This window comes from Acomys minous (assembly GCF_964271855.1).
Source record: "Acomys minous genome assembly, chromosome: 15".
NCBI classification, from domain to species: domain Eukaryota; kingdom Metazoa; phylum Chordata; class Mammalia; order Rodentia; family Muridae; genus Acomys; species Acomys minous.
In genome coordinates, this window is record NC_140497.1 from 99,186,510 (window position 1) to 99,203,855 (window position 17,346).

General features: G+C 57.3%; 1 protein-coding gene across 1 annotated transcript in view; it reads left to right on the plus strand.

The window, feature by feature from the left end:
* Positions 1-17,346, plus strand: part of LRP1 (LDL receptor related protein 1) — a 69,625-nt gene that overhangs the window by 40,180 nt on the left and 12,099 nt on the right. Inside the window, exons 33-61 of the mRNA XM_084759046.1 lie at positions 401-532; positions 1,003-1,137; positions 1,307-1,436; positions 1,543-1,669; positions 2,216-2,367; positions 2,457-2,581; positions 2,892-3,269; positions 5,027-5,216; positions 8,337-8,541; positions 9,162-9,354; positions 9,978-10,103; positions 10,257-10,385; positions 10,590-10,709; positions 10,912-11,025; positions 11,298-11,447; positions 11,525-11,647; positions 11,911-12,027; positions 12,141-12,269; positions 12,534-12,656; positions 12,744-12,884; positions 13,001-13,191; positions 13,965-14,148; positions 14,343-14,428; positions 14,597-14,716; positions 15,081-15,268; positions 15,396-15,601; positions 16,085-16,273; positions 16,709-16,857; positions 17,218-17,311. Coding sequence (XP_084615172.1) covers positions 401-532; positions 1,003-1,137; positions 1,307-1,436; positions 1,543-1,669; positions 2,216-2,367; positions 2,457-2,581; positions 2,892-3,269; positions 5,027-5,216; positions 8,337-8,541; positions 9,162-9,354; positions 9,978-10,103; positions 10,257-10,385; positions 10,590-10,709; positions 10,912-11,025; positions 11,298-11,447; positions 11,525-11,647; positions 11,911-12,027; positions 12,141-12,269; positions 12,534-12,656; positions 12,744-12,884; positions 13,001-13,191; positions 13,965-14,148; positions 14,343-14,428; positions 14,597-14,716; positions 15,081-15,268; positions 15,396-15,601; positions 16,085-16,273; positions 16,709-16,857; positions 17,218-17,311 — 4,446 coding nt within the window. The remainder of the gene's footprint in view (positions 1-400; positions 533-1,002; positions 1,138-1,306; positions 1,437-1,542; positions 1,670-2,215; positions 2,368-2,456; positions 2,582-2,891; positions 3,270-5,026; positions 5,217-8,336; positions 8,542-9,161; positions 9,355-9,977; positions 10,104-10,256; positions 10,386-10,589; positions 10,710-10,911; positions 11,026-11,297; positions 11,448-11,524; positions 11,648-11,910; positions 12,028-12,140; positions 12,270-12,533; positions 12,657-12,743; positions 12,885-13,000; positions 13,192-13,964; positions 14,149-14,342; positions 14,429-14,596; positions 14,717-15,080; positions 15,269-15,395; positions 15,602-16,084; positions 16,274-16,708; positions 16,858-17,217; positions 17,312-17,346) is intronic.

Genomic DNA, 17,346 nt, shown 5'->3' on the forward strand with positions numbered 1-17,346 from the left:
AGGATTTGGAATAGAGCAGAGGCAAAGAGAAACCTAAGGTCAGTTGTCTGCCGGGAGCCTCACAGCTCTCAAGCCCTGAGGGCCTTGGCAGGAAGACTCAGCGTTGAATTAAGTGGCAGGCAGGGTGCAGAGAAGAAGAAGAAGAAAAGTAAATCTCTTTCTGCCCTCTAGTGGTGATTAGTGGTTCTGCAGGTGGTCCCTCCGAGCTGGGTCCCTTAGAGACCCTACCTAGTCAGGTGCCACTTCCTGTCCAAGCTCCAGGCTTCAAATATGGCGTGTGTTGAGGTCAAGGAGGTGGGTGGAAGAAACTGTAGAAAGGAAAGCAGAGAAGAACAACTTGAGGGCGCCAGCCTAGCTCCATCAGCAAGGCTCACGCCTGACGTGTGTCCTTGTGTCTCAGGTGTGGGCTCTTTTCTCCTGTACTCCGTGCATGAGGGGATCCGGGGGATCCCACTGGACCCCAATGACAAGTCAGATGCCCTGGTCCCAGTGTCGGGGACTTCGCTGGCTGTTGGAATCGACTTCCATGCCGGTGAGCGTTGGCCCTGGGGATTGGTTGACGTGTAGCAGTAGCTCATGGTGGGGGCAAGTGTGGGGTTGTGACACTCTGTAGTCCTCAAAAAGCTGCCTGTACTCCTGGAGTGGCTGACTTGCTCCTTCCTGCTACCCTGCCCCCCCCCCCTTCCAAGCAAGCACCTGCACCTCCATTCTTCCCTCGTTGATATTCTGACTGTCCGCATGGTTTGTTTGACAACCCCCGCCCCTTGCTTCTGCGTTGATGAGTGTTCTTTTTTTCTCTCTCTCTAAGATTTATTGCACATGAGTGCTTTATCTATAGAAGAGGGCATCACATTACACTATAGATGGTTGTGAGCCACCATGTGGTTGCTGGGAATTGAACTCAGGACCTCTGGAAGAGCAGGCAGCGCTCTTAACCACTGAGCCATCTCTCCAGTCCCTGATGAGTGTTCTTATACCTTATACCTGCCTCTCTGCTTCCAGAAAACGACACTATTTATTGGGTGGACATGGGGCTGAGTACCATCAGCAGGGCCAAGCGTGACCAGACATGGCGAGAGGATGTAGTGACCAATGGCATCGGCCGCGTGGAGGGCATTGCAGTGGACTGGATTGCAGGTGAGCAGCGGAGGGGACGTGCTTTAGGGAAAAGGCCATGGGCCTAGGGGGCGTGAGTTCTGAGGTGATGTGGGTAAGAGCTAATGGGAGTCACAGGGGAAATTTGGATGGAAGGGGGCTGGATGCAAGGCTCCCTGCCGATCTTCCTGAACCCTACCGACTCCTTCAGGCAACATCTACTGGACAGACCAGGGCTTTGATGTCATCGAGGTTGCCCGGCTCAATGGCTCCTTCCGTTACGTGGTCATTTCCCAGGGTCTAGACAAGCCTCGGGCCATCACTGTCCACCCAGAGAAAGGGTAAGGAGTGAGGCAAGCTGGCTTGCATCTTTTGACCCCAATATATGAATGACGAGGCCGTAACTCCTCTGGGCTCTGACCCCCCACTTCCATCCCTACCCCACAGGTACTTGTTCTGGACCGAATGGGGTCATTACCCACGCATTGAGCGGTCTCGCCTCGATGGCACAGAGAGAGTGGTGCTGGTCAACGTCAGCATCAGCTGGCCCAATGGCATCTCGGTGGACTATCAGGTACAGATACTCCCTGGGGTCTGACGGAGTAGAAGGTCCGAGCCCTGTGCCTTTCCTCTCAGCCTCTCTGTGGTTAGCCAAAAATTGGGGTTAGGCACGGCCCGGGAGTAGGAGGGTGTTATGGACTGTTCTGGCCCATTCGTCGCCCAGATGGAGGGTGGGGGCCTCAGAAGTGGAATATGAGAACTCTGGGTGTAGTTGTGTATGCCCAACACCCAAAAGGATGAGGCAGGAGGATTGCTTCAAGTTTAAGGCTACATTGGACTACCCTGTAAGACCCTGTCTCAAAAACTACAGATAGATAGATAGATAGATAGATAGATAGATAGATAGATAAAGAGGCTACAATGGTGTTTGCCTAACATGCTTGGTCCTGGGTTTAGTCTCCAATGCTGCAAACAACAGCAATAATAGTAAGTAATAAAAACTTGAAACTGGAGAGTGAGGTTGTGGTGCTACACAGGCCCACACACTTACTGCTGCCTGGGATGCAGGCACTGGCTAGGAGTTAGGGCCCTGAGGTGAGGTGGGTACTTCTGGCTGCAGGGTGGCAAGCTCTACTGGTGTGATGCCCGGATGGACAAGATCGAGCGCATTGACCTGGAGACGGGTGAGAACCGCGAGGTGGTCCTGTCCAGCAACAACATGGACATGTTCTCCGTGTCCGTGTTTGAGGGTTTCATCTACTGGAGCGACCGGTGAGGCTGCGTCCTGCTTCCCCGATGTGCTCTTCTCCCTTATGGCTCCTTGGTTTGCACCTCTCTCATGTTGCCTTTCCCTTCTCCAGGACTCACGCCAACGGCTCCATCAAGCGTGGATTCAAAGACAATGCCACAGACTCCGTGCCCCTGAGGACAGGCATTGGGGTGCAGCTTAAAGACATCAAGGTCTTCAACAGGGACAGGCAGAAAGGTGAGGCTGGGCTCTGGGCCAGGGCAGAAAGGGGACAAGGACAGCCTAGCCTTGGAAGGACCGTGTGAGAAGACAGAGCCTCTGTCCTGGGCACTTTCTGGTGACTCACAAGAGCTGGGGGTGGGGGGGTGGGGGTGGGGGTGGGGGGTGAAGGGGCAGAGAGGAAAGACTGAGTAGCAGAATCTGGGTCTGCAGTGTCATGGCTAAGCAGGGCTCGGCTGCGATTTCCACCTGGTCCCTGAGGTCCGAGGCACCAAAGAACCTTTCTCTACATTGTTCACTGTCCTATTTCTGGTGCCCTTTGCCCCAGGAACCAACGTGTGTGCAGTAGCCAATGGCGGGTGCCAGCAACTCTGCCTGTACCGGGGTGGCGGGCAGCGAGCCTGTGCCTGTGCCCACGGGATGCTGGCAGAAGACGGGGCTTCGTGCCGAGAGTACGCCGGCTACCTGCTCTACTCAGAGCGTACCATCCTCAAGAGCATCCACCTGTCAGACGAGCGCAACCTCAACGCGCCGGTGCAGCCCTTCGAAGACCCCGAGCATATGAAGAATGTCATCGCCCTGGCCTTTGACTACCGGGCGGGCATCTCCCCGGGCACCCCTAACCGCATCTTCTTCAGCGACATCCACTTTGGGAACATCCAGCAGATCAATGACGATGGCTCGGGGCGGACCACCATCGTGGAAAGTGAGCCAAGCCCTGGTCCTCCCAAGAAGTGGGGTCAGGGAAGAGTGGTCAGCACAGACTCGCACTCACAGGCACCAACCCACCCATCGCTCCTTTGAATCCCATCTGCTGTGGGCCGTGACCCCTTTCACAGGGGTCACATATCAGATATCCTGCGTGTCAGATATTCATTATAATTTGTAACAGTAGCAAAATCGCAGTTATGAAGTAGCAATGAAACACCTTTATGGTTGGGGGGGGGGTCACACCACATGAGGAACTGTATTAAAGGGTCACAGCATTAGGAAGGTTGAGAACCACACTGTCCTAAGGGCTGTCCACATCCACTGCCATTGTGGTCATTTGAACTGTTCTTTTTGTTGCTGTTGTTGTTTTTCAAGACAGGGTCTCTCTGTGTAGCCTCTGCTGTCCTGGACTCACTTTGTAGACGAGGCTGGCCTCGAACTCACAGCCATCCGCCTGCCTCTGCCTCCTGAGTGCTGGGATTAAAGGCCTGCGCCTCCACGCCCGGCCTTGGACTGGTTCAGAGGCCAGGAGGAGGCTCCTTCCTTCTTTGCACTGGCTCCATTCTGCCCCAGGTTACAAGGCACAGGCAGCAGACATGGGCCAGGGGCATCTCTCCTCACGGAGGATACAGTAACTCTCTCGACCTTCTTACCGTGAAGGCTGAGTGCAGCAGCCATTGGCTCTTCTAGAGCAGTGCTGTCCTTTACCTCCCGTTTTCTCAGCCTCAGCTTTAGGCTGTCTACTTGGCCCTTCCTATTTGGCTCCACCCCAGCCCCCTTTTGAAACCTTCTTTGTAGCCACAGAGGACCTCAACTTGAACTTCTGATCCTCCTGCGGGTATTTGCCCTGTACAGTGCTGAGGTCCTCTGGGGCTAGAGGTGTGCACATACGGGCACATATGTGATACTAAGACTCAAACCCATAGCTATGTACATGTGAGGCAAGCGCTGTACCACCCGAGATTTATTCCCAGACACCATTTATTCCTCTCTTCATCCAGCAGGTCTGTTCAGACCCAGCCAGGCCCTGGCTAGGTGCAGCATATACAGCAGAAAAAAGGACAGAGCTGTCCCTCAGGCTCCTGGGACATTTTCTCCACAGTGTCCTGTCTGTTTCTAAAAACGGAGTGTCCGAGGGCTGGTGGAGCTCGGCGGTGGAAGCAGGCTTAGCTTGTACAGGGCCTTGGGTCCATCCCCAGCAGCTAAACTGGATACACTTAATCTCAGTTTGATCAGGAGAGAGTGGGAGCCGGCCACTCCCTTCAAACTGTTCAGCATCCAGTGTGCTCGGCTTTCTGGCAGCCTCACAGACAAACACTGAGGAGCCACGGAGCCTCCCCTGGCTGCCGCTAGCACCACTGTTGGGCCCTGTCTGTCTCTGCTTCTGCTTTTTAACCCTACCTTACATCTGCTTTATAAAGCATTCCAGTTCAAGGCCTCTGGAAGTCAGGGCACTTTCCAGTCTGGCCCCAGATGGAATTCAGTTAACTGAACTCTCCCCCTCACATGAGTAAGCGGGATCCCAACCCCACATTCTCAAGAGTGTGACCAAGTGTGGGGCAGGGAAGAAGGAAGGTGCCGTGGCACAGGTGGTGTGGGGAGGGCCTTGGGGTCCAGTCAGACCAAGAGCCCTCTGAGCTGAACCCACAATTCTCAGTGGAAGGATGCCTAGTCATCCCCTTAGCACCAAGCAGGCTGCCCTGCATCTTTTCATTGGTCCCTCTCAACCTAAGTTGTTCTGTCTCCTCACAGATGTGGGCTCTGTGGAGGGCCTGGCCTATCACCGCGGCTGGGACACACTCTACTGGACAAGTTACACAACATCCACCATCACCCGCCACACAGTGGACCAGACTCGCCCAGGGGCCTTTGAGAGGGAGACAGTTATCACCATGTCTGGAGACGACCACCCGAGGGCATTTGTGCTGGATGAGTGCCAAAAGTAAGCTGCGGGGGGGGGGGGGGGGGGGTTCAGGGGCGGGGAACAGTGGCAGAGGGGCCCACAGACATTGTCCCCGGTAACTCGACGTGGGGGCGGGAGTGGAAAGGCAGGCGCCACCGTTTCTTGCTGTGTGGCCGCAGGGAGAGGGCATAAGCTCTGAGCTTCAGCTTCGTTTACAAGGAGAATTGTTGTCCTGCCAACACCCAAGGGAAGGTTGAGGGCTGTGGAAAGCGCTTCTGGCTTTGTGACTGGCAGTTGCCACACAGCCATGTTTAAAGGTTCACTGAACCTGAGCATTGGGAAGCCCCCAGCTAAGCAGAGATCTCTCCCCCTTTCCCCCGAGACAGGGTCTCTCTGTGTAGCCTTGACTGTCCTGGACTCGCTTTGTAGACCAGGCTGGCCTCGAACTCACAGGGATCCGCCTGCCTCTGCCTCCCGAGTGCTGGGATTAAAGGCGTGCGCCACCACCACCCAGGTACAGAGGTCATCTTATATATGAGGGACAGTGACCAAGAGTCACTGCAAAGGGAGCAGTGGACACAGGGCCTCAACGTGAGAAAAGCAACAAGGGAGCAAAGCCGGAGGGCAGCAAAGGGGCTGCCCACTGCACTGGGCATGGCAGACCCGAGTGGGGCAGGGAAGCTTGTCCACCTGTCTCCTGCCGGGCCTGCCTTTCCTCCTTTTGCTGGGCAGTCTTCATGGGCCACACCCTCTCCGTAAGAGTCCTGGCTCACGTCTGAGCAACCTCCCAGGCAGTTCAGCTGGAGCCGGAGTGTTTTCAAACAGCTTTCCTAGGGAGCTAAGGGACAAACAACTACACTAAGATGGTGACTGTGGGACCCTCAGCTGACACCTTGGCATAATTCTAGCCAGATCTAGTCTAGGAGACCCAATACAAGGGCCCTCTGTGGCCTTCTGTAGGAACACAAAGGTTCCCTGACCCAACCTTGGTGACCTGTCTGGGCTGGTCCCTGGGCTTAGAGCTTCCAGGAGGGGCTGCCATACTGTTTTCTGCCATTCTAAAAGAGATATTTTCATTGTCCACCAAGTTCCTCCGGGCTCAGCCCAGGAAAATGCTCTCTCCAGAGCCAGTGGCTTCTGAAAACCCAAAGGACATGGAGAACGGACTAGGTGACAAGAAACGCGTGTTCACGTGGAGGACAGAGAGGGTTTCATGACTGTGCTGGTGACCTGCGCTGGCACCAGAGGGGAGATGTGAGGTTGTCTTGCGGGGCCCAGAAGGAGCTAGTGTGTCAAGATACAGGCGCAGAGAGCCGTGCTCCTCCTCATCCCCATGGGAGCACTAGTGGCCTCGGGAAGCATCTAGATAGACGGGTAGAGAGGCTCCTCCAGGAAAGCCTCCCCATCACACTGTCCCATAAAGCAGCCATGACAGCCTCTTAACCCACAGCGTATCCCTTGTAAGCCAATTTGATGTTTCACTTGTGAGTGTGCTCTGGGCAGGGCCTGCGAGTTTAGAAGACGCTGTCAGGCCAGGCTGACAAGTCAGTCAAGAAGCAACACTCAGGCCAGGCCTGGTGGTTCGTGCCTGTAATCTCAGCACTGGGGTCATTAGCTATGTAACTAGTTGAAGGGTAGCCTGGGGGACATCAGGCCCTTTTTTGGGCAGTGTAGAGAAGAAGGGAGGGGCGGGACATGCTACAGCCCCTGCCCCAGGACAGGCCGAGTGGTGTCACCTTCATCCATCAGGATCCTCTCCCTAGCTGGTGTGGTGGTGCACTTGGGAGGCAGAGGCAGGCAGATCTCTGAGTTTGAGGCTAGCCTGGTCTACAGAGTGAGTTCCAAGACAGACAGACAGACAGCTACATGGAAGCTTTTCCTCTAAAACAACAGAGCCCTGTCCCTAGGATGTGCAAGAGTTTTGCTGTCGTAGATTTGAGTTGGGCGACTGCTTGTCTAGCGTGGTGTACAGTCACGAGTCCAGTCCCCAGCACCACACGGACCTGGTGTGGAAGCACACTTCTATGACCCCAGCACTTCAAAGGTGGAGGCAGAAAAGTGTCAGAAGTTAAAGATTCATCAAGGCCAGCCAGGCTGGAGACCCTGTGTAGAAAAGGAGAGAGGTGGGGAGCGTAAGGAAGGACAAGGCTATCAGTTCCTGTGTTCTTTGGTACACCTCTCAGAGGAAGGTGTGTGTAAAAGGTCCACCACCGCAGGTCAAGTGAGTCAGTCTCAGGAATCACCCCCACTGCAAGCTGTCTTGAGGGTGTCCATGGTGCCACTGTGTTGTGCTTGATGCCCTGCCCTCCCCCACGTCTTTACCACCACCCCCACACACAAGCAGCAGGGCATAGCTGGGGCTCAGACTCCAAACTCGCAAAGGCCTTAAATTGAGGTGAAGACAGTTTTTGAGGGTACGACCCATGTGTGCCCTAGGAAGCAGTAAAGACTTAACAAAGGTCTCCTTGGGTAGTTAGGTAAAGAACCAGCTTCGGTACAGAGAAAAAGCAGTTAGCAATAAATTCACAGAAAACTCTGTCATTGAGCCGGGCGGTGGTGGCGCATGCCTTTTAATGCCAGCACTCGGGAGGTAGAGGCAGGCGGATCGCTGTGAGTTCGAGGCCAGCCTGGTCTACAAAGAGAGTCCAGGACAGCCACACTACACAGAGAAACCCTGTCTCAAAAAACCAAACCAAACCAAACAAACAAAAAAACCCAAAAAAAAACAAAAACAAAAAAAACCTGTCATCGAGATGAGTGTACACCAGCTAGTTTTCACAATCCTCTGTGATGCAGTGATATTATCCCCCACTAAAGGAGAGAACAGGGCCCAGAGTGGTCAGGCAAGTTGCCTAAAGGCGCCTAGCTGGAAAGTGGTGGAACCAGGACTAGAGGCTGGGGCCTGACTCACTTGACCGCACAGCCTCCTGTCTCAGCAATTTCAAGTGGCCATTTCCCAGAGTGCAGTGCGTGCCCGCGGGCACACGGTAAATCAGACCTAGCCGTGTAGTGCAGTAACTGTGCGTGGCTGGGCTCCTCCCAGGCACCGAGGCGTCCGGGCTTTGTGGCTGTCAGGTTGTGGGGCCCAGCCTGCCTTCTCGTTGTCTCCTGGGTTGGCCCGTGCCCTCCGAGGCAGAACCTTTGCCCGTCTCCCACCAGCCTCATGTTCTGGACCAATTGGAACGAGCTTCACCCGAGCATCATGCGGGCGGCCCTGTCGGGAGCCAATGTCCTGACCCTCATCGAGAAGGACATCCGCACGCCCAACGGCCTGGCCATCGACCACCGGGCGGAGAAGCTCTATTTCTCCGATGCCACCTTGGACAAGATTGAGCGGTGCGAGTACGACGGCTCTCACCGCTATGTGAGTCTGTGGGGTGGGGTGGGGGGTGGGGAGGACAGGGAAGGGGGGTGGGGGGTGGGGAGGACAGGGAGGGGGGGTGGAGGGTAGGGAGGACAGGGAGGGGGGTGGGGGGTGGGGAGGACAGGGAGGAGGGTGGGGGTGGGGAGGACAGGGAGGGTGGTAAGGGGTCGGGGAGACCCAAGACGTGGTGAGAAGAGCCAGGAGGATAAAAATTCCTACCTGAGTCTTTTTTTTTTTTTTAAGATTTATTTCATATATTTGAACGCCCTACCTGCATGTACACTTGCAGGCCAGAAGGGGGCATCATATCACATTATGGATGATTGTGAGCCATCATGTGGTTTCTGGGAATTGAACTTATGACCTCTGGAAGAACAGACAGTGCTCTTAACCGCTGAGCCATCTCTCCAGCCCCCACCCACCCACCCGAGTCTTAATTGTGGGTGCCCTTTACCATGTGGTTCTGACCACCTCGTTTAGACAGAGGAGGCGGCAAGATGCACCCACGAATCCTTGCTGTTCTGTGACTCCCCTTGCCCCTCCCCCCTCCCCCCACTGTAATGTCACCGTTAGTGAGGGGCTTGAACAACGTAAGAGCGCTCCTGCTCCTGTCTCGACAGGTGATCCTCAAGTCAGAGCCCGTCCATCCCTTTGGGTTGGCCGTGTACGGGGAGCATATCTTCTGGACTGACTGGGTACGGCGGGCAGTGCAGCGGGCCAACAAGTACGTGGGCAGCGACATGAAGCTGCTGCGAGTGGACATCCCCCAGCAGCCCATGGGCATCATCGCCGTGGCCAATGACACCAACAGCTGTGAGTAGGGCCCGCCACCAGCCTTGCTCTCCTGTTTCCCTGTGCCCGCACACACGTGTACCTTAGTCTTGTCTCGCCCCCAATTTCTACTATACAAATAAACACCTTTACATGCCTTTCGCCCCCAGAAACTCCCAAAGCACTAACATTCCTTAAACCCAGCTCCCTTGGGTCCTCTGTATACATGCAGGGACTTGGCATACTTGGGTCAGTCTCATGCAACTGACGCACTCACACTCACACATTGCTCACGCCCCTTAGGAGTTTGTCCCCGTCCCTGGAGATGCTGTCACTTTACCTAACAATCCTTCTAGTCAGCTTATCTCACACCCACATGCCAGGTATAGCCTGTGCCCACCCTCAGCCTGTGCACAAGCACACACACCTATACCTGCCCACTCCTTATGCACACCCTTGGACACCACAACACACCCACCAACCCCCAAGACTCATCTCAAAGTCCTCAGCGGCGGCACACCTTGCTGCCTCCGCCCCCCACTGCCGTGAACCCCCGTGGCTCCTCGGGTCCCGCAGAGTGCTGCCGGGATGTGAGGTGGGGCATCTCTGGAGTTGTGCGTAGCAGAGAACGCTCTGCAGCTTTTGGTCTCCCCGGCTCTGCTCAGGTGAACTCTCCCCCTGCCGTATCAACAACGGAGGCTGCCAGGATCTGTGTCTGCTCACCCACCAAGGCCACGTCAACTGTTCCTGTCGAGGGGGCCGGATCCTCCAGGAGGATTTCACCTGCCGGGGTGAGTTGAAGCTAGGACAGAGGCTGCTGGGTGGGAGGCAGGGGCGGGGATTGGGGGGGCGGTCAACATAACAAGGGACCCTTCCTCCACGCTCCAGCCCAGGCTATGAAGCTGGTCTGGGCTCCAACTCATGAAACCCTCTCCCTCACCCAGCCGTGAACTCTTCTTGTCGGGCACAAGACGAATTCGAGTGCGCCAACGGCGAGTGCATCAGCTTCAGTCTCACCTGCGACGGTGTCTCCCACTGCAAGGACAAGTCTGACGAGAAACCCTCCTACTGCAGTAAGGAGCCGCTCCAGCCCCTGGTCTTCTCAGACCCCTGGCCTAAGGACCTCCTCCCCCCCCGGGCGGGGGCGGTCTGCCTCATGTGGCCCAGCTCTATAGCTTGGCAGAACCAGGACCCTCGGAGGGGGCGAAACACTCCACATGGGGCAGCCCCCTTTCCTATGCCTGTTGTGATCCCATGGGCACACCCTCCCCTCGCAGACTCACGCCGCTGCAAGAAGACTTTCCGCCAGTGCAACAACGGCCGCTGTGTGTCCAACATGCTGTGGTGCAACGGGGTGGATGACTGTGGGGACGGCTCAGATGAGATCCCGTGCAACAGTGAGTGGGAAGCCGCAAGCCCCAGCTGCTGTCCTCAGCCCCGGTTTTGCAGTTTCAGCCATCTTACCCCCTGTCCTCACTCTGCCTGATGAGCCTTGGCCCTCAGGCCTAAGATATTAGCTAGTCCAGGGTACTCTGTGGCCTCCGAGACCCTACAGAGAGGGACGCGGCCTGACGGGCACTTGGTGGGTCCTTTTTCTAGAGACAGCCTGTGGTGTGGGCGAGTTCCGCTGCCGGGACGGGTCGTGCATCGGGAACTCCAGCCGCTGCAACCAGTTTGTGGATTGTGAGGACGCCTCTGACGAGATGAACTGCAGTGAGTGATGTCCCCCGCCATGCCTGTTTTTCCTCAGCCCATCTCTGCTCGCCCCCTGCCCTGCCCCCCCCCAATACCTCCTCTCAGCCTTCCTGGCCCTACATAGCAGCCTCTCTCCTCTCTGGCCTTGTCTGTCTCCCTTCTGCTCTTGGGGGTCATGGCGGTAGTGAGGGACCAGTTCGGTAACAGCGCCAGCAGCAGCTGCTCCCAGTGTGTGTCATAGAGGGAACTGGCCGTGACCCCTCACTCCAACCCGCCCCTTCCTCCACCAGGTGCCACTGACTGCAGCAGCTACTTCCGCCTGGGTGTGAAAGGCGTGTTCTTCCAGCCTTGCGAGCGGACATCCCTCTGCTACGCGCCAAGCTGGGTGTGTGACGGCGCCAATGACTGTGGGGACTACAGTGACGAGCGTGACTGCCCAGGTCGGCCAGCGGTAGCTGCTGGGTGGCTGGGGAGGCCCCGGGCTAGCAGTGTCTTCACACCTCCTTTCCACTCCCAGGTGTGAAGCGTCCCAGGTGCCCCCTGAATTACTTCGCCTGCCCGAGTGGGCGCTGCATCCCCATGAGCTGGACGTGTGACAAAGAAGACGACTGCGAACACGGCGAGGACGAGAGCCACTGCAGTGAGTGGCCGAGTAGCCTAGCGCCCAGGGCATCTGCCACGGAGGCGTAAAGACCCTACCCAGCCCCCTAGTCACAGTCCTTACGGAAGGGCCCTTCATGGAGAAGCTGGGGTTTCCTGTTAGGCCTCTCTCAGACTCCAGACTAGGGTCACTTCTTCAGCTCTTCATGAGCCTCTCACAGAGGGACCTGCCTGCCTTTCCGGGACAGCTGCCTGCCGTCCCTCTTGCTGCCACTGTCTCATTTCATTCTCCCGCTCTTTCAGACAAGTTCTGCTCAGAGGCCCAGTTTGAGTGCCAGAACCACCGGTGCATCTCTAAGCAGTGGCTGTGTGATGGCAGTGATGACTGTGGCGACGGCTCGGACGAGGCGGCCCACTGCGGTAAGGCGTGGCCCGAGCCGGGTTCCAGAAGGTGCCTCAAGGAGAGATGCTACCGTGGCTGCCCGCCCCGCCTTGCCTTCACCTGAGTACTCTCTCTGTGTCTCCTCACGCAGAAGGCAAGACTTGCGGCCCCTCCTCCTTCTCCTGTCCCGGCACCCACGTGTGTGTCCCCGAACGCTGGCTCTGTGACGGTGACAAGGACTGCGCTGACGGCGCGGACGAGAGCATCGCGGCTGGCTGCTGTGAGTGGGAGAGGCGGTGAGGAGCGGGTGGGCAGCAGGCGCCGCGGCCTTGCTTTGCCAAAGGCTGGCAAATGAGGTCAAGGGTAGGAAGAACCTCAGTGGTAGCGCAGAGCCATAGCTTTCGCTCCTGCACCCGGCCTTGTCCCTCATTCAGCACTCTGGCCATTTCACTTCCTCTCACGTCCCAGGAACCTCTCGGGAGGGGGGTGACTGCCGAGAGCTAGTAGGGCAGGCCTGATGGGAGCACTCTGCCTCTGTCCCCAGTGTACAACAGCACCTGTGACGACCGTGAGTTCATGTGCCAGAACCGCCTGTGCATTCCCAAGCATTTTGTGTGTGACCATGACCGCGACTGTGCCGATGGCTCTGACGAGTCCCCAGAGTGCGGTGAGTCCTGTGCCTGGAGGTGGGGGGTGGGGGAGCCCTAGCCTGGCCGTGCGGAGGGCCCACCCTCACCATCCCCTCCCCACACAGAGTACCCAACCTGTGGCCCCAACGAGTTCCGCTGCGCCAACGGGCGCTGCCTGAGCTCCCGCCAGTGGGAGTGTGACGGCGAGAACGACTGCCATGACCAGAGTGACGAGGCTCCGAAGAACCCGCACTGCACCAGCCCAGGTGGGCCTGCTAGGGGGCTGCCGCCCGCCCGCCCACCCGCCCCTTTCTCCCCCTTCCTGCCCCCCCGACCCGGGACCGCACTGACCTGTTGCCGTCACCCCCCTCCCCCTCCGCAGAGCACAAATGCAATGCCTCGTCACAGTTCCTGTGCAGCAGTGGGCGCTGCGTGGCTGAGGCGCTGCTCTGCGATGGTCGGGACGACTGCGGGGACGGCTCCGATGAACGTGGGTGCCATGTCAACGAGTGCCTCAGCCGCAAGCTCAGCGGCTGCAGTCAGGACTGCGAGGACCTCAAGATAGGGTTTAAGGTATGCCTGGGTCTGGCCGGAACACTTTGCTGCTGTTTCTCCTCCTCCTCCTCCTCCTCCTCCTCCTCTTCCTCCTCATTGATTCATTCATTCATTCAGTGCTTATTGAGCAATCATCCTGCCATGCCGTGTGCTAGGCTCTGGGGATGTGGCAGGGGCTGACAGAAGTCCGTTAGGTTAGAGTCTCCATCTGTGTGGACGGTAGAGCCAGCAGGGTTTGTTCACAGGCGAGAGAAAGCCTAGGAAAGAAAAGAGTGGGTCGTCAGGGGGCAGCCGATATGTTGCTCTGGAGTTCAAGGAAAGGCCAAGCCTGGAGGAAGAATTATGGCCACGGAGATGCTATTTAAATCCCCAAGGAGCTGGACACGTGGCGCACGCCTGTAATCCCAGCACTGGGGGAGGCAGAGGCAGGAGGATCTTTGTGAGTTCCCAGCCAACCTGGTCTATAGAGTGAGTCCAGGACAGCCAGGGCTGTTACACAGAGAAACCCTGTCTCAAAAAAAAAAAAAAAAAAAAACAACAACAACAACAACAACAAAACAAGCAAACAGACAAAACTCCCCAAGGAAGTAAGTATAGATGGCAAAGAGCTTTAGCTACACTGCGGGACCAGAGGATGGGGGGGGCACGTATTGCAGAGAGATATGAGGAGAGGCGCCAGAAGACAGGGCGTACAGATGGCTGTTTGTTCACCCCTTGCCTTCCCGTGCCCTCTAGTAGGGGATACCCAGACCCCAGCTGGGTCCTCAGCTGCAGGTTCCGTGTCCCCACAGTGCCGCTGCCGCCCCGGCTTCCGGCTAAAAGATGACGGCAGGACCTGTGCCGACGTGGATGAGTGCAGCACCACCTTCCCGTGCAGCCAGCTCTGCATCAACACCCACGGCAGTTACAAGTGTCTGTGCGTGGAGGGCTACGCACCCCGTGGTGGTGACCCCCACAGCTGCAAAGCTGTGACTGGTGAGACGGGCACTTGGAGGGTGAGATATGGTCCAGGAGGCCCCATGGGGTCAGGCACGGGGTGGCTGGCAGGGAGAGGGCATGGGACAGCATAGCCGAACATACCCCGGTTGGCGGGGGGGGGGGGCGCAGAAGGGGGGAGAACCAGAGCTTGTATCGGAGCCAGGAGCTGAGCCAGGACCCTATTCCCACAGATGAGGAGCCGTTTCTCATCTTTGCCAACCGGTACTACCTGCGCAAGCTCAACCTGGACGGCTCCAACTACACACTGCTCAAGCAGGTGCCAAACCAAAGCCTCCCTCACACACCTGGTGACTGCCTGGGCCCAGCACAGCCTCCCCCAGTTCTCCCCACTTGGGCCCATGCTTGTCTCCTCCTGCCTCTCCCTCCAGCCACGTCCTGACCCCTGCAGCAGCAGCTGACTTCCCTGTCCCCATTCCGAACCCAGGGCCTGAACAACGCCGTGGCCTTGGACTTTGATTACCGAGAGCAGATGATCTACTGGACCGATGTGACCACCCAGGGCAGCATGATCCGAAGGATGCACCTGAACGGCAGCAACGTGCAGGTGCGGCAGAGGCCCCGCCCCTCGCCCCGCCCCGCCGCCGGCTGACTGGCAGTCAGGCCCCAGCAGCCCTTTCCCCACCCCCTTCTCTCCCTCCCCGCTGAGCCACAGAAACACTCAGCACACTTCAGCTTTCCCCTCCGCTAAACTCAAAGTGCAAACACAAGGAGACGCTCCTGCCTCACAGCGCTCCACAGCTCTTGTGCACTAGGTGTGTGTCGGTGTCCCTAGTGACCCGCCCACCCCCCTTCTTGGAGCCCCTGCTGATAATCAGCTTCCTAACAGAGCCAGGAGTGGGAGATGTGCTCCGTTTTACGGGAGGGCGAAGCCCCAGAGAGACTGAGGTTCCCCACTGTGTCCCCAACAGGTTCTGCACCGGACGGGCCTTAGTAACCCAGACGGGCTGGCTGTGGACTGGGTGGGTGGCAACCTCTACTGGTGTGACAAGGGCAGAGACACCATTGAGGTGTCCAAGCTCAACGGGGCCTATCGGACAGTGCTGGTCAGCTCTGGCCTCCGTGAGCCCAGGGCGCTGGTGGTGGACGTACAGAATGGGTAAGTGTGGCCAAGAGGGGTACGGGGAGCCCCGGAAAAGATCCAAGCCCAGCCTCCCTGCAGGCTTCTGGTGGCCTCCGTCTCTAGACTCTTAGGGTTCACTGCCCCCACCCCACCCACCTGCCAGGTACCTCTACTGGACAGACTGGGGTGACCACTCACTGATCGGTCGGATCGGCATGGATGGGTCTGGCCGCAGCGTCATTGTAGACACTAAGATCACGTGGCCCAACGGCCTGACTCTGGACTACGTCACGGAGCGCATCTACTGGGCTGACGCCCGTGAGGACTACATCGAGTTTGCCAGCCTGGATGGCTCCAATCGTCATGTTGGTCCGTATGCTAGTGAGGCCTCTCGGGACCAGCAGCAGGCCTAGAGCTTTAAGGGGTTTAGGAAGCAGGAAGGCGTAGCGTACAGAAACCACAAACCAGGGGTCTTGGGGTTTCAAATACCGTAGTGCTTCTCCGGGACTGGCCCAGACACCTACACAATCCAGCTCCTTAGAGGAAAGATAGCCGGAGGATGAGGCCGGAGACAGGTGGGCACACGAGGAGTACCTGAGCAGCATCCGTGTTCTGTACTTTCTTGGAGGAGCTGTGTGCTACTCCAGAGCAGCAGTGTGGCTGACAGAACAGGCTGTCACTATACAACCTTAGGAAGCTGTAGAAACATCTGGAACCGGGGGGGTGGGGTGGGGTGGGGTGTCATTCTCACCTCATGGTTGTGATGGGACTTAAGGAGGTTGAGTAGGCACAGAACCCAGTGCCAACTACTGCTGTGTTTTCCCCCACCTCCCCACCCCCCTCTTCCTGCAGTGCTGAGCCAAGACATCCCACACATCTTTGCACTGACCCTATTTGAAGATTACGTCTACTGGACAGACTGGGAAACAAAGTCCATCAACCGAGCCCACAAGACCACGGGTGCCAACAAAACACTCCTCATCAGCACCCTGCACCGGCCCATGGACCTACACGTCTTCCACGCCCTGCGCCAGCCAGATGGTAAGCAAGCGGATGCTGGGATTGGGGGGCAGGAAATGAGTGGTCCAGGCATGAAAGAGGCCTGTTCCCAACAAGGGTCAGGACACACAGCTTCAGCGGGAGTCCCTGCCCCTTCCCTCCCCAGCACCGAGTGTCCCTGCCAAGTACCAGACTCACAGAGGCTGTAGACAGCTTCAGTGCATCCTGGGGCTCAACACTGGGGTGTCTTGGCAGCTACAGTAGTCAGAAAGCCCAGAGATTGGTGAGTGTGGGTAAAGCATCTATGTCTGAAAGCAGACATAGATCCAGGATAGGATAGAGATCTGCCCTGCCTAGGTGTGGGATGACATGTGGCACCCATCCTTTTAAAAGTCAGAGACCATTCTGGGCAGGGTCCACCCTCACAGTCAGAGAAGCCAGTAGCCAGGCATGACCTTTCGGCTTCTTTTCCGGCAGTGCCCAATCACCCCTGCAAAGTGAACAATGGTGGCTGCAGTAACCTGTGCTTGCTGTCCCCTGGGGGCGGTCACAAATGTGCCTGTCCCACCAACTTCTATCTGGGCGGCGACGGTCGTACCTGTGTGTCCAACTGCACAGCTAGCCAGGTAAGATTCCTCTCAAGAGCCCCACCCCCCCACACTCTGAAGTGCCTCAGTCCCCTGACCCCTCGCACCAGTATCCCAGCACCCACTAGTGCCTGCACGTCTGGCATTCCCGTGCTAACACCCCCACACTTCTTGCCTGCCTCTTGTCTCCCTACAGCAATACTTTTTTTACACTTGTCACCTTACAAACACCTCTGCCTAATGCTGACCTCACCAGGGCCACTAGCCCATCCTGTCCCAGCTCTGCCTCCCTACAAACCAACACCACCATTTCTTTTTGAAACATTTCTACCCCTTGAAAGACTAGCTTCTGAGTCTCCTATACCCGCTCCAACCCGTCTTGCCCCACCTGCCCTCCAGTTTGTCTGCAAGAACGACAAGTGCATCCCCTTCTGGTGGAAGTGTGACACGGAGGATGACTGCGGGGACCACTCCGATGAGCCTCCAGACTGTCGTGAGTGTCCAGGGTGCAGGAGACATAAGCCCCCG